This window comes from Dermacentor andersoni, chromosome 4 (genome assembly GCF_023375885.2).
Source record: "Dermacentor andersoni chromosome 4, qqDerAnde1_hic_scaffold, whole genome shotgun sequence".
Lineage (NCBI taxonomy): Eukaryota > Metazoa > Arthropoda > Arachnida > Ixodida > Ixodidae > Dermacentor > Dermacentor andersoni.
This window is the reverse complement of record NC_092817.1, coordinates 145,332,952-145,347,659: the sequence shown is the minus strand read 5'-3', so window position 1 is coordinate 145,347,659 and position 14,708 is coordinate 145,332,952. Positions and strand designations below refer to the sequence as shown.

Below are 14,708 nucleotides of genomic sequence, written 5' to 3'. Positions count from 1 at the left end.
TTATTGTATTCCTCGTCTCGCGTTTGCCTTTTATTTGTTGCGTCTTCCATGTATACACTGGCCAGACGGACTATTTTCTTGAATGTCTGCCTGCCTTTCCATTTTACTTGTGTTGTCTGAACAAAGCGCCTGCGTCCTTTTTTTCTGTCCTCTTCTATGAATATTTCCCCGCCGTCGGTGCAGCTGGCATTTAGAGCAAACTTCTCGGGCAGCCTGACTCAGTCACTGAGCATCGACGACGTTATTCTGCGACCGGACGCTTGCGACCACCCCGCCGGATGCGACTTCACCGACGGTCTGTGCGGCTACGTGAACAAATTCGATGGCTGTTTCCGATGGCTCGTCGGAACTGGTCGTCTGGAAAATCCCCATCTCTACCGTGGTGCTCCTGTGCCTGAAGGTAAGCCCGTGCGAATGCTTCATAATTTCCTCCACTTCTGTCCTGCTAAACGCCCGTATTCATGATAGTGCAATATTTACATGAGCGAACAGAGTTCCTATGACCACTGCCTATGCTTCACTTACAGTAAATATCGCGCCTATATAGACAGCGTGTGAAGGTTGTGCAAATGCATCGGTAGCATGAAACACTGAATGTAAATGGGCCCTTTGCAGATGAATGTTGCGCATAAAACCCGTATGCATCCCGTATTAGGGCTAGTACTAGTAATAGCCGACATTTATGTTTACTATTGGCACATTATAATCCATTTTTAATTATGTCGAGACCAGCGTCGCCGAGACCAGGCCAGCGTCGAGACAGCAAGCGTAGACGTTCATCCGTTCGTGTTTGTTCGCACGCGCTTGCCACCATGCTCGCTAATTTATTTAGTGAGAGAACGTTTACTGCAATCTACGATGTCTATAAAACTAAGAGCCTTACTTCTTGTAGTTGTCTAACATTTGCCTGTCCCTATACATGCTTCGCTTTTCGGGCGAAACTGTGACTTTTACTAGCGTAAACAGTGCCTTCCTCCAGTGATAGTGCACACCGGGCAAACGTAGTCGTTGTCAAAGGTTTGCAAGTCGCTGAGCACTTGACACGCCGTGTCACTTAGCTCTGTAACAAAAAAAAAGCGCGAAGTTCCAGATGTTTCAAAACCCCGTTGACTGAAATTCAGTTCACGAGGGTTGCAATGTGGGCTTGTTAGTAACGTATCTAGGATAGGTTTATGGTAGCGCCATTAAAAGACAGGACAAAAGAACAGTTGTCGGATGTTAGCGCCGTGTGTGTCCCTGTGTGTCTTGTTTTTTGCTGTCTTTTAAACGCGCTACCTTAAACCTTTGTAAGACTGAAACAGACCGTCATCCCGAGCTGTACACCAGTACTTCCTATAATAGCGTCGGCATACAAGCAGAATATATAGAGGATCCTCTAAGCAAGATCCATTATCATGATTTGCCTTGAGATTATTGATTTACCTGTTGGCGAAGCTTGTGTATTGTGGCGTACCTCTATTAAACGTCTGCAGACGACATGCATAATCACGTACGCATCCGGCATCACTTGTCGCTAGAACTATATATCGTGTGCATTTTATATTGTTACATGGAGTTGGATTGAGTGTAGCGAAATAAGTTATTTTTATAAAGTAGCATTTTATTTTGTTCTATTTAGTCGTCCATTTGTCCATCCTTTTCATGTGCAATCAACGTATATTTAAGGGCGTTCTCTGTATATGCAAGACCGTTACCAAAAGAAAAAGGGGGGGGGGGGGGGCGGTTCATTTGGCAGCATAGATCAGACAGATTACGAGCCACGTTTATTAGCAAATAGCAAAGCTGTAATTCTGTTTCTTCTCACTTTATACTCGGCGAACAGGAACATCTTACTGATTTACAGAGGAAAACAACGAAAGCAGGGATGACACGAATACTCTCCCCGTTTTCTTTGTCTCAGCAACTATTTGCACTGTAAGTCATAAAGCAACCATTGCTGAGCAATAGAATAAGGAACGAAGAAATAGGCCACAGGACGAGCGCTTGCACAAAAATTACGGTTCTCGGTAGGGCTTGGGTATTGCTTTTCTGTAGCGCATATTTTGCCAATTTTATGCTGTCTTCGATATCCTGTTGTAATTACTCGCTTTGTTTCTTAATCAAAAGCTAAATATACATTAAAAAAAACGGGAAGTGCCGAAAAACGGGATGAACTAACGCCCATTGCAGCAAATTGCGGGATGACGTGTGATTGCTTTTTGTGGAATTTCGTGCGACGTCCGATCGCAGGCAGGTCATCCACGTTCGCCTACCTGGACCTCACCACCGACAGAGCAGAAGTTGAATCGGAAGAAGTGCCCAAGCAGATCAAACCCATAGCCTTACAGAGTCCGATTTTTGATGTGGCCGACGGAGGCATTGACGTGGCGATTGAGTACTTCAGAAAAGGTTTTGGTAAGTAAGCACAAGCACTCTTTCTCGCTGCGAACGTGCCTTTAAAATAAAAAGTAAAACTTGAATTATAACGTCTAACGCATGAGAAAAACGCTTAGCGTGCACTACAGTAAAACAACTGGAAATTTGATATTTCGAAATGTTGCAGATTCAGTCTGGTTGTCTTCGCCCTGCAGAAATTACATAGTTGCTTTATTAAAAATTGAAAATAAAAGCAACATGTGTGTTTTATGAAACGTCATTGCTTTTCAATAAAAATTACGTAATAGCTAGATTTTTCTATTAGCAAATGTTATTTCCCTGCCTATTACTTGGACGTTTCATATTCATTGCAGAAGGTCTGCTAAAGAAAGAATAGGCAAGCATTGCTTCCTTCGCGCAGCGTGCAATCAGCACAGATGGATGTAAGAACGAGCAATCGTACACACCGCATGTTTCGGTTGAACTCTCAGGGAAGCATTTCATTTGAACTCCAACCTCGAACAAAATACGTTTCCAGGGTATCGTATTACAGTGCATCCTTTTTACTTTGCGTCTGTACACATAGGACCACCTCATGGAGTTCTGGATAGCCTAATGAATCAAACCAGCACTTTTTTGACGGTGGGAACTTGCGGCGAAATACCGCCAGTTGTCTGCATTGGACATACGATAGCAAGGTAGATCGGTTAAGGTGCGTCTACTGTAGCGAAAGAAGAGGCAGAAAGCCTGCCGCCAAAACATACGTGTGGCAACATTTTCCTGCCACGTGTAGGGAACGGGTCTCCGGAACTATTTTTACAGCATGCGGTTCAACACCGATCAGTGATACCGATAAGGGGCGGCCAATTGTATTCCCGGGGGCAAAGGCTGCCTAGAACTATCACGTTAACTCAGCATCGCTCATCCCAGTGGCAGTAATTTCAGCTGGGAGCCAATCTTTCATGTGCTTGCCGCTGCGGCCAGAACTGCCGCAAGTATGGCCAATGCCAACGCTGGCTTGCTTTGCTCCGAATGATTTTCTGCATTCGGTTTCTGCTACTGGGGTCATGCTTTTAAAAAATACATTTCCCAGAGTAAACGAAGTGAAGGACTTATGTCTAACGACTCAACTGAGGTGCAACCGTAAGTCAAAGTTATGTTGCGTTTTTATCGCAGCGAGAACACGTAATGCCCCAGTGCCCACCCTCCCTATGTTATCTCCTTAGATATCTCCACAGCGAACCTATCCGTGTCCTGCTACAATGAGGGAGCATCGCCGAAGCGTGAAGTAGTGCACCAACTCGAACTGGATGAAGTCTCGGTGTGGACGACGGCGAACTTGACTCTCGAGCAGGGTGCACAGTGCCAGCTCGTGATTCAAGTCGTTAGAGGAGCTTGGACAAACGGAACAATGGCCATTGGAAGAATCAAGGTTACGAAATCGCAACCAGGTATGTCGTATGTAGCGTGCGCATCACAAGATTAAAACCTTACATTCCCGAACTTGCGTATTAAATATGCTCATAGAATGTCGACAAAAATGAACAACGATAAAACGACAGCGTGCCTTAATAATATATTCTACTAAGTTAGGCAACATAGAGGCTCAATTATATTGACGTTTATGGAAGGCGACTCTATAATTTGCAAGTGTATGAGATTACAAGCCCGTAGTTTTCCTGCTAAAGGGTAACTTTGGATTTATCAGGTACCAACGTTTCACAGTCTATGGCATGAAAATATGAATCTCTTGCGTTATCGTAAAATTTTCATACTAGCTGAATTTTTACTGTAATAAGAAATGCATAGATATTGTATCAGGCGTGAAATTTTTCAAATACGATGTTATCGCGAATTTATTTTTTTCTTAGATATTTAAAACCATTTAGGTACCGTCCAGAGAGAGTAAAAGTGCTTATTAGCACTTTGGCCACACAGGCATTCATGATTGCATAAAATTCATGTTAAAAAACTCTTGTCCGTGTAGTGTGGTAGCAGCAAAATCCTGCGGGACAACCCGTGAAATTACCTTACTTGAAGCTTGGTGTGTTCGTGTTCGCCCAGTGAAATAATTTCTTGTTACACCCTCGCTTTTTCGCAAAACAATAAGTTCAAGAGGATGTCACAACCTAGCTATCTCACAAATTAGTAATTAGCATCTAGAAGCATTAAAGATGCTGCGGGGCTAAATGCCACATATATGTGCTTATGTCCTGCTTTTTTTTTGCTTTTTTTACCTCAGTAATTCATGCTGTTTCGTGTTCCCATCTGCGCTTGCCCGCCAACATGGCCTTATTGAAGGAAAAAAAAAGAAAATAAGCATTTAGTCGTTTCTTTTGGCACGACAACAAAGTCATAGGAACGCACTGAAACCTTTCATTCAAGACAGGAATGTGGAACCATCGCCTCTTCCGTCAACATTCTACATAGCACCGCTGCTTTTATTCAGATGCATGCACCATCCAGTTTGAACGTTTATGGCAGACAGCGGTCAACATTTCAGTGCGTGCATGAGTGTGTGCGTGTGTGTGTGTGTGTGTGTGTGTGTGTGTCTGTGCGTGTGCGTGCGTGCATGCATGCGTGCGTGCGTGCGTGTGTGTGTGTGTGCGTGCGTGCGTGTGTGCGTGTGTGTGTGTGTGCGTGCGTGTGTGCGTGTGTGTGCGTGCGTGCGTGCATGAGTGCGTGTTATTTATTTATTTTTATTTATTTATTTTACAAGTACTGCCAGCCTTGTTACCGGGCGTTAGGCAGGAGTAGGCATTTGAAATAACAAAAAACATATATGAAATAAGGTCAAACAAGATAACAGACACTGAACAAGAACCTGCATAAAAAAAAACATAAGAGAAACCTTTCACAATCATGATTTGATTAGTAAAAACGAGAGATGAAAGCTATGGTTTATTCACAAAGTGCAGAAAGAAAGGATGAAACCGTTGGACATTCGACCGTTGTGGCAGGTAGTGCGTTCCATTCAGAAATCGTGCGCGGGAAAAAAGAATTTTTAAATACGTTAGTCCTGCAGGTAAAATCTCTAACGTTTTTGTTGTGATAAGAGCGCGTGTAACGGTGACTAGCCGGTAGAATATATGCTGTTTTATCTATTCCTAATTGATTGTTATAGAGTAAGAAAAAAAATTTCATTCTGTCCCGGTAACGCCTTATTGCAAGGTTTTCCAGTTCTGCAGCTTCTAGAAGAGATGATGGGGATGTGCGCCAGCTGTACGAATTGAAAATAAACCTGGCTGATTTTCTTTGGACTTTCTCAATTTTAGTGATGTTGGTTAGTGTGTGCGGATCCCAGACAATCGCAGCGTATTCTAGAATGGGTCGGATGAATGTTTTATATGCTAAGAGTTTTATTTCAGGTGAAGCGTTTCCTATTGATCGCCTTAAAAAGCCTAGTTTCTTCATTGCTTTATTATAAATGTATGCTACATGTTCATTCCACCTAAGATCTGATGTTAATACTAATCCCAAGTATTTGTACGTGGACACGTTTCATTGAACATTAAAGAAGGCGACGTTTAACTTAAACGTCAATGGTTTACCGTCCGTTGCCCGATTTACAATTTTCGCATTCAGTTTTCTTTAGAGTTCTTCGCCGTCGTGTGAGTAGCGTCCCGCTAAAATAATAAACTACGTGCAACCTTCATGCACTGTACGACGATGGCCTAGAAGAGACGTACTCAGAAGCGTTACATTCGAGGCACATTGTTGTGAACCTGAAAAGATACCTTTATACTCCACTTAGAATAACCGAACACAACTACAGTGAAAGACAAGCCACTGAATATCAACTGGCCAACCTACAGCAATGGAAAGCCTTTAGATGTTTTTTTCGCCATTATTCTATTCTATTTTGCCCTCGTTAGTTTTTCATTCATTTAAGGATTTCTGTTCGCTTGTCGGTGCTTGAAAACGCCGTAGCTTTGTTTATCTACACCTGCTTCCACGACGTGATAAAATACGAAGTCCCGGAAGTCTTTGGGAAAACGGCGCCTAATTCTTAGCATTCGCAAACAGTTTGAACGTGCATCCATAGAAGACGTTAATGTGCTTCGAAGCGAACCGCACTGTCTTTCATGAGTGACCATTCATTACGCGAAAAGCTCTTCTTGTGCGCCTGTGTTGTTCAACCTCTTGTTCCAAGTGCACCGCTGTCCGTTATTCGGTTCATAGGTGCTATTCTGCAGCCAACTTGATGCCTCCGCCGTAAATATACCTGCTACTTCTTTATTATTATCCTAAATGTTCTCTCGCCATTTTCCTGTAAGCCTGTTTTCCAAGCCTGTCGTGGTTATTTTTGTATTTGTTATTCCAACTACATATTTAAACATTATCTTTACTTAGCACGATGTGTGGATGAAATGCCTTTTGTACACATTTTCCTTCCACTTTTCCACTTATCTGAACGGCTACATCTGCCGAACTAATGCCAACAGCGGCCATCGTTATAGAAGCAAGACGAAGTCCTAGCTGCGGATGTTGTGGCCTGTACTTTGCTGATGATTTCATCACGAGAGCCGCATGCACATTTTTCATGTCAGAATACAAGCTAGGTGCCATTTTAGGCGCTGCGTGTTTGAAGAAAATAACTATGCCGCCATTAGTTCGACGAGCTACCTGGCAGCAAACCTGGGTTTAGAATTGCAAACTTCGAATAAAAGTTTTTGCGATATAGTTACATATCTGTAATAATTGAGTGTGGTTTTCTTCCATTCAATCCTTTTTATATGCATACTCGTCACTGTGGTCATAGAAATGGGCTCTCCGTGCGTTCAAAAGGAAATTTATTTACGATGGTGTGGAAAGGAAGCATACTGACGCATTATCGAATCGCGTCATTGGAAAACGCATAACCACTCATTCATTTACGTTTTTCTCTTTGTCTTTCAGGTGTTCATCCAAAGCCAGCCTCCAATTCAGCAAGTGAGTAGTTAGCGAGAGTCCAGTCGTATGTTTGTAGGTAACATGAAATAAGTATATCAACAATGGCGTATGATTAAACGGTTCAAACCATTGCCCTCCACCTCTGCCCTAACTTAACATAGCAGACATCGCGCCCATTTTTCACGTACTTGGCTTTTTGTTTTTTCTATAGGACGAAGTATATTTCCTGGGAAAAAAACTCTAACGGTGGGCAGAATAAATGTGTTTTAATCATGCCTGCACTGCAGCGCGCAGAGAAGAGCAAGCACACACTCAAAAAAACGTCGCAGTTTTGCCCGACAGGCGAAGCATCGATTGCGATTGCAAATTAGTGGACAGCTAGCTATGCGAAGTAAGGATAGTAGCTCTATCGACCCTATAAACTTGTGAACATAGGCATACTACGTGAATTTAAAAGAAGAAAAAAAGAACATGGTGTCACACGCGCACAAGTAAACAAGAACACATCTCATGCGATGTCCGCGGAAAATCGCAGTCAAAACGCGCGAGTGAGGAAGCCCGGCAGCAGTAGCAAGCTAATTGACTTTTGCGTCTCGCATCAACGTGAACTAAGCCGCCAAAACACATCGCGCGGTGGCCTCTGAACCCGTCCGAAATACCTTTCAAGACACAGCGGCCAGATGGGCACGCGCGGCCGTCCGGGCCACCCTGAGTAGCAGGCCCAGGGTTCTACTAGGACGCATAAATACCCAAGAATGTGGATGGGGAAGCAGCGCGGCGGTAGCTCAATTGGTAGAGCATCGCATGCGAAATGCGAAAGTTGTGGGTTCGGTCCCCACCAGCGGCACGTTGTTTCTTTTCATCCACTTTGAATTCCATTAATTTATCTTTTCTGTGTTTCACTTTCCTTGTTATATGTGTATATATATATATATATATATATATATATATATATATATATATATATATATATATATATATATATATATATATATATATATGCTCTTTTAAATATATAAATAAATTACAGGAGTAAATACATATATTTACTCACTTACTCTTTGATGTAAAGTAAAATGGAAGGAAAGGAAAACAAACGAGAACATTGATGCTGCCTCTGTTCACGGATAACGTTGTCAGGCATATCGACAGTCCGTATGAGTACGGCATTGCCACTATCAATTTACAGAAGCTGTTAATGCTCCTTCTTCTAGTTTGGAGCGCTGTGTACATACGTATATTTATTTTTCATATTGTTACAATATAGTGAAAGTTAAAGCAGCTACACAGTCAACAAGAACAGAATAAAAAAAAAACGCATCCCGACAAATGCGGGAGTGTTCATTTGAATACATATTATTAGCAAGGCAGCTAGCTGATCGAGGAGCTATCAAGCTCTTAGTGTGACTTTGTATTCCTGTGCGGTGAATTTTCATTCGAAGCATTTCTGCCTTTGGGCACTTTGCAGTAGGTATAGGTTCCTGTCTCGCCTCGCTTTAATAAAAAGAGATTCATGTGTAACCAACGGCAGAATTGAACCTATGCCGAGGTGTGCAGCGGCATGATGCTCTAACCACTGGGCCACGATCAGACGCGTATTTCTCTCGTTCCGCAGGGAGCCAGCTCTTTAAAACAGTCAGCGCGTACGCCACGCGCCACTTGCGCGTCTCCTTTCCCCGTGACATGCAGCTCATGATTCAGATCGCCGTATTAGTCTGTGCAATCTCCGGCACCTGCTCACTTTCCCGCGTACTTTCCTCTTAGTAGTTTACGCTACCTAGAAGCTGCGCGATGTGGTATACCAACTACATTATCGCCCAAGGTAATCATGCTTTAAAATTTGTTTCGCTGCAGCACAAATTCCATCGCCTTTTGAACCTCTATGTACGTACGACTGTATAACACGTTGTGGCTGATCACGTCACAATCTGTGTTTTTCTCGCTGACGCTCATCTGCTACCCATGTAGAACCCAACAATTATGTCCTAAGGTACCGTCGAAAAGCCGGCGTAGAAATCATGCCTTTGCTGTCGCACGATCGTCTTCGACATGGTCGTTGTCTTTGTGCTGCTGTCATCGCGAACATGTACGCTCGCGGTCCATAAGCACAACTACCAAATTTACTCAGACACTATAGGTTCATCTTATAATGGTTTGCGGAACCCCAAATAATGCTGGATAGCGAGCTACCTGCAAGGTACCAGGTATCGCATTACAATGTCGCACAAGAGGAGCAGAGTTTTCATGGCACTTCCAAAGGTTGCAGCCACCGGCTTTAGTTCACTGTGAGCTCGACATTATGTTATTCGATTCCTACAGAAAAACAAGATTTATCGCTGTTTTCAGGAATATGAGCGCTTTATTTATCTGTCATATAATATTTTGCTAGGCCTGACTGTTCTTCTTCTCTCCACAAAAAAAAATCTTCTATGAAAAATTGTCCCCTTTTCCATAGAAGCCCGCATCTCACGGCGTCTTTGCTATTGCAGTGCAGAATAGATGGAAGAGCGTGGTCTGAGGGCATGAGTCGCCCACAGTTTCGTACTACTTCAGCACAACTTCACGCTTTCTCGCTGAAGTTCACAGGAATTTCTTGATGGTGGAGACTTACAGTTTGAGAAACACTTCCGTAAGGTATGGCCGCTGTGACAAAGCAGGCCTGTTGAAACTGTAATTTATTCCCGAATAATATTGATGTATTGAGCACGAGACTAAGATGGCTAATAAGCAAATATAGAAAGGGTGAAGGTAAACATCGGCCATGTTACTAACAACCACTTCTATTTATTTTTCATGTGTACCTTACGTTTGCTTTCTCATCTGGCCGTCTTTCTCTTTCGCCGCACAACTTCCATCTCCCTGAATTGGTGTATCACGCAACACTAACTCCGGTTTTCATGGAGATGAGCAAGCAATCGCCACAGGGAACAAAAACAAGGAAAAAAACTTGATCGTGTTTCCAGCCTTATTTTGAAATGTTTATTAATTAAATGTACAGGTCGTACGCTTAATCGCACGCGCGGAAACCTACCCGAGATATACACCAGTTCATTGGGCCATCTACTAGATATAAGACACGACCTAGCCTTTATCGCGTTTTGAACAAGTCTCATAAACTTTTTTTCTTCCTTGTTTTGCCCATGGCGAGTGTTTGTTTGTCACCAAGCCCCTTGCCAGGCGATGTTTTGTAGAAGACTGGATTGTTGTAACTCGGGTTTTGCAACTCTTGCACTGTGCTGTCTCTAAAATATACGGGCAGAGGGCGGCACTTTCTGAGGACGAACGGCGCAGGTTACAAATCCGTGACAAAGTGCCGAGAACACAAGTTTCACAATAGCTCGTCGGTCAATAAATCGTTCCACTGGGGCAAGTCGAGCAACAGCTGACAGCTGGACGCCTTATAGTGCGTCTGGATCTAAGTTTCATGTTTCTGCAGTGACGTGAGTTTCTTTCACAAGGGCAGAGGCGGGAAAAGACTTGTCTAATCGCCCTTTCCGTATTGGCGTCAGGTCGCCGTAACTGGCCAAGTAATTTACTGGCTGTGCAATGTTTTAATCTGGACAAGCCGCACATATTCGTGGAACTCTAAGAAGTGCTTTTCGGTATATTTGCTTCGAGCTAGGTATGACTGAGCCATTGCGCAACCTATATGCGATGTTTTCGGGCCATACAAGACGAAACCATTTGCCTAACTGGAACCAATGCAGGTCTAATTATCTTGGTCAACAGTTCATGGGATGCGCCAGCTTTTGCTTTGGCTTAGACTGACACATTATGATAGGGACACCGTAAAAAAACTGGAGTGGTTAGACATGGTTGAATCACTACGTCAAGGCATTGCCAAGCTTATCGCGTTCAGATTTAAATCGTTGTATGATCTTTCTAACTTAATCGGTGACTTTCTCAAGAATAATGAGAGCCTTCAGTCTGTAGCATCGTACAGCACAATGTGGTAGTGTCGAACATTGGTACCCTCATGGCTCAGATTCAAAAGTGAACTGAAGTGACTCGTTTTCGTTAGATGCAATCAGATGAAGCCGACAGACAATGAAGCGAAAGGAACTACAAGGGAAATTACCTGGCGTGTTATTGAGACGTTGAAATGTTAAAGGGGGAGGGTCGGGTAGTGTCAGCCTGTGCGACTCATGGCCATGGTAGCCAAAGAATTTTCTACATCCATTGCCATGACCCCGAGTGGGGATGACTGAGAGTCCGAAAGCCAGACCTACTACATATACAAAAACACCCATGGACGTGAGCTAGAGACCAGCCGCCACCATGACATTGCCAAGTTGCATTTTGTCCTCTTTCACTTACTTTCACCTTATTATTTATACATTTAGATTAAAGCCAAAGGCAATTTCCCCTATGTTTATATTGGCTTCATTTGCTTTTGTCTAGCTTGCTCAAAATGTAGCCTACTTCCGAATATTGATGGCGGCGCGAGCAGAACAGTAAGATAGTTTTATGAGTAAATATAGAAATCAGAAAGTAAAGATTTCATTAACAAATTGCTTTTTTCTTTCTTTTGTTATGACTGCGTCGAAATGCAGTGTACTGCACATTCGAGGACGGGGCTACATGTGGATGGAACCCAAATGGCGCGTCGTTGCCTTGGGTGCTCAACAATCCCGCAAAAAACATTCCTGACTACCCTCGCTTCGACCACACTTTGAGGGCCTACAGAGGTAAGTGTAACTTCCACCACTTTGTCTCAGGTGGATGTTGTGTTTAGGTAGCAACAGCAACTTCAACGAGCGAAATGCTCTTTATATCTGCTGGATTACTTGTAGAGGCAGACATTACTTGCGCGAGAAATCGTACTGTGGCATAAAAACAGTTTCAATAAATTTATATATATGTGGTTTAGGTCGCGTGTTTCACTGGAAAAATTGAAACCGAGGAATAAAGCAGTTATATAAATTTCGCAGAACTTCGAGGCTTCGCATGAGTTTCGAAAAAAAAAATGCACCCTCGAATTATGTACCGAACTGCACAAATGTCAGCGCTCCTTTATCGGAGTAGCGATAAGCTGCACTGATTTTTTTTTCTTGCCAAAGGGCGTTTCATTTTTGCTTCTATCGGCAAAAACAAGTCATTTGGAACAGCGGAGCTTAAGAGTCCGGAATTGGAAATCAACGCTACTGACGGAGCCTGTCTCAGCTTCTGGCATTTCACCGACCACGACAAGCGAGCCCAGTAAGTAGCAACAGAGACTACAGTTGCCTCCTATTCTTCATCACTCCTAATGACTGCCCTTCCTAAAAATGTGTGCTGCCGTCGAAAAAAATAACCGCTTTTCTCTTGGTGCACACGTTTCTGTACGTGTCTTACTTGTTTTTCAGTTTCTGTCTAGCGGTGACGAGGAAGAAAATGCGCAGGACGAGGCTACCATAAACTGATCCCTTTGTCTTATAATTGTGACTTGACATCTCTCGAGTGTGCTTATTATTGCAACGGACAACTACTTGGTTGAGGACAACGTAGTGAATCACTACCGCGGTTCACGGGATGTCGCGCATGCCGCAGTCCGTTGCTAATGGCGCAGGAATAGTTGTTTTCTTTCTCGTGATGCCTGCTGGCAGGATTTAACGTTAGCGTGAGCTTTCAGCCAATACCTAATTTCTTTCTACAACAAAAGCCAATATATCTTACTTCTCAATAACCTAATATTTAGTTAGAGAGTTATAGTGAAAACTGATTAGAAAATATATACACTCCATCACCCTTTATTGTCTTACCAATGACCATATAGCACTTCGGGATAAAATGATGCAATATTGGCAGATTTATCGACAGTATACATCATAATGTGCGGCTGACTACGATTACATGTATTTTAGTTTTCTTTGTGGAGTTTTATTGGAGGATATGGTATAATATTTTGCGAAAAAAACGACATGCATGCCGTTTGGGCTTCGTACAGTACTCATTGCAATCCTCCTTACGGTGGCGTAGATAGAGCTGTTGCCCTTACCACGCCCCCCTCTTTATCAATGTAAAGAAAGTTCGACTTTTTTAGTATAATAGTTTGAATGTCGCGCTATCCCACCTCTAATAAAGGATTCCTTTGCCTCGCTGTCAACCTGTTCCATGTGGCTATTGTGATGTCCAAATAAGCAGGCCGGTAATCATGAAAACCCGCCTTTTCGCTGGAGATTGAGCGCGCTAATTTTAACACTCCGCAAATAAATGCGAATAGCCTTCATGAGTTTCCGTAATTCAAATCAGAAACATTGTGTAAAGCGAAACGTATAATAATTTTACGCTCATGCGCTGGCTCGGGGTTTCAAATTTGTTCATTTTATGTATGTGTTGTTTTACAAGCTTGTACTTTGAGCAAAACTCACTATGGGCTTCTCAATGTGAGTCTATGAATCTATCATCTATGAGTCTTCTATAGGATTACACAGCATTAGTAGCACATATCAAATAGCGACAGCTGGGAAAACTAAAGTGTGTACTTGCGCAGGCTAGTTGCCGCGTTGTGAAGGGTGATTCTTAAATTAAAGCTAATTAATGATGAACATAAGAAGAAAGAAGAATTTATTGAAAGATAAAAGATCTCCTCTATGAAACTAATATCTTGGCTGAAACTGCAAAGTTATGCTACCGCTTTCTATTAATTATCCATCTGTAACTTATGCTTGACATGCAGGAATGTCCCAGTTAACCACTCTCAGTCCCGTTGAGCTATAGAGGGAGGCTTTGGGATATAAGGGGCACGGAAATGTATTTCGTAGTACACTTTATAGGCATTTGCCAAAACAGATGCAGGTAAAACAATAATTTGCCTAAAGAACTTAAAGATTTACCAACCGCAATGATTGCCTTTTGCTTCCGGATAAAAAGCATGCAAGATCAATAAAACTAGATGAACTCCTGAAAAATCATTTCTTTATGATCAAGTGTTTCTTCCTAACAATGCACATATGTTGTTACCTCGCGAAACCAAATGGAGTCAACAATACTATATTGTTTATTTGGCGAGTTTTTTTTGTTTGCCCAACTTTTACACATGCAGTATAACGGTGCTAGCCGATGGACGCTTCTTGTTCGGGTCTGGCACCAGGACGAACCACCGATGGAATCATGTTCTTGTAGCCTTCAAGGTGCCAACTCAGAAGTTTAAGGTACAGTTATGCCCTGACTCTAATTTCTGAAATGAAGCACAAGTACACTCTTGCATCCTGCAAAGCAAATTAAAGTTGAATTTTCATTTATATTGTGTATTAAAAGCTAAAGTTTAGGCATCCTGCTTGCACGTATCTTGGATGACGACTGAGTTATTTGAGGCTTCTTTTTTGCTTTGTTTACAACGTTTACTATGAGCTTCTTCTGAAGTGTGAAAATGTATGCACTACTCCAAAAACAAACAGAAATAAAATTATCGTAAGCAACAATTTCTTGGTAATGATTGCACAGTAGCATTACGTTGTGCTGGTAAGCGTCATTTACTC

At 42.6% G+C, this 14,708-nt stretch overlaps 1 protein-coding gene across 1 annotated transcript in view; it reads left to right on the top strand.

Moving 5' to 3' along the window:
• LOC126537738 (MAM and LDL-receptor class A domain-containing protein 1-like) overlaps positions 1 to 14,708 on the top strand; it is a 199,570-nt gene that overhangs the window by 72,795 nt on the left and 112,067 nt on the right. Inside the window, exons 19-25 of the mRNA XM_072287645.1 lie at positions 184 to 400; positions 2,230 to 2,394; positions 3,582 to 3,806; positions 7,255 to 7,287; positions 11,802 to 11,936; positions 12,309 to 12,447; positions 14,273 to 14,381. Coding sequence (XP_072143746.1) covers positions 184 to 400; positions 2,230 to 2,394; positions 3,582 to 3,806; positions 7,255 to 7,287; positions 11,802 to 11,936; positions 12,309 to 12,447; positions 14,273 to 14,381 — 1,023 coding nt within the window. The remainder of the gene's footprint in view (positions 1 to 183; positions 401 to 2,229; positions 2,395 to 3,581; positions 3,807 to 7,254; positions 7,288 to 11,801; positions 11,937 to 12,308; positions 12,448 to 14,272; positions 14,382 to 14,708) is intronic.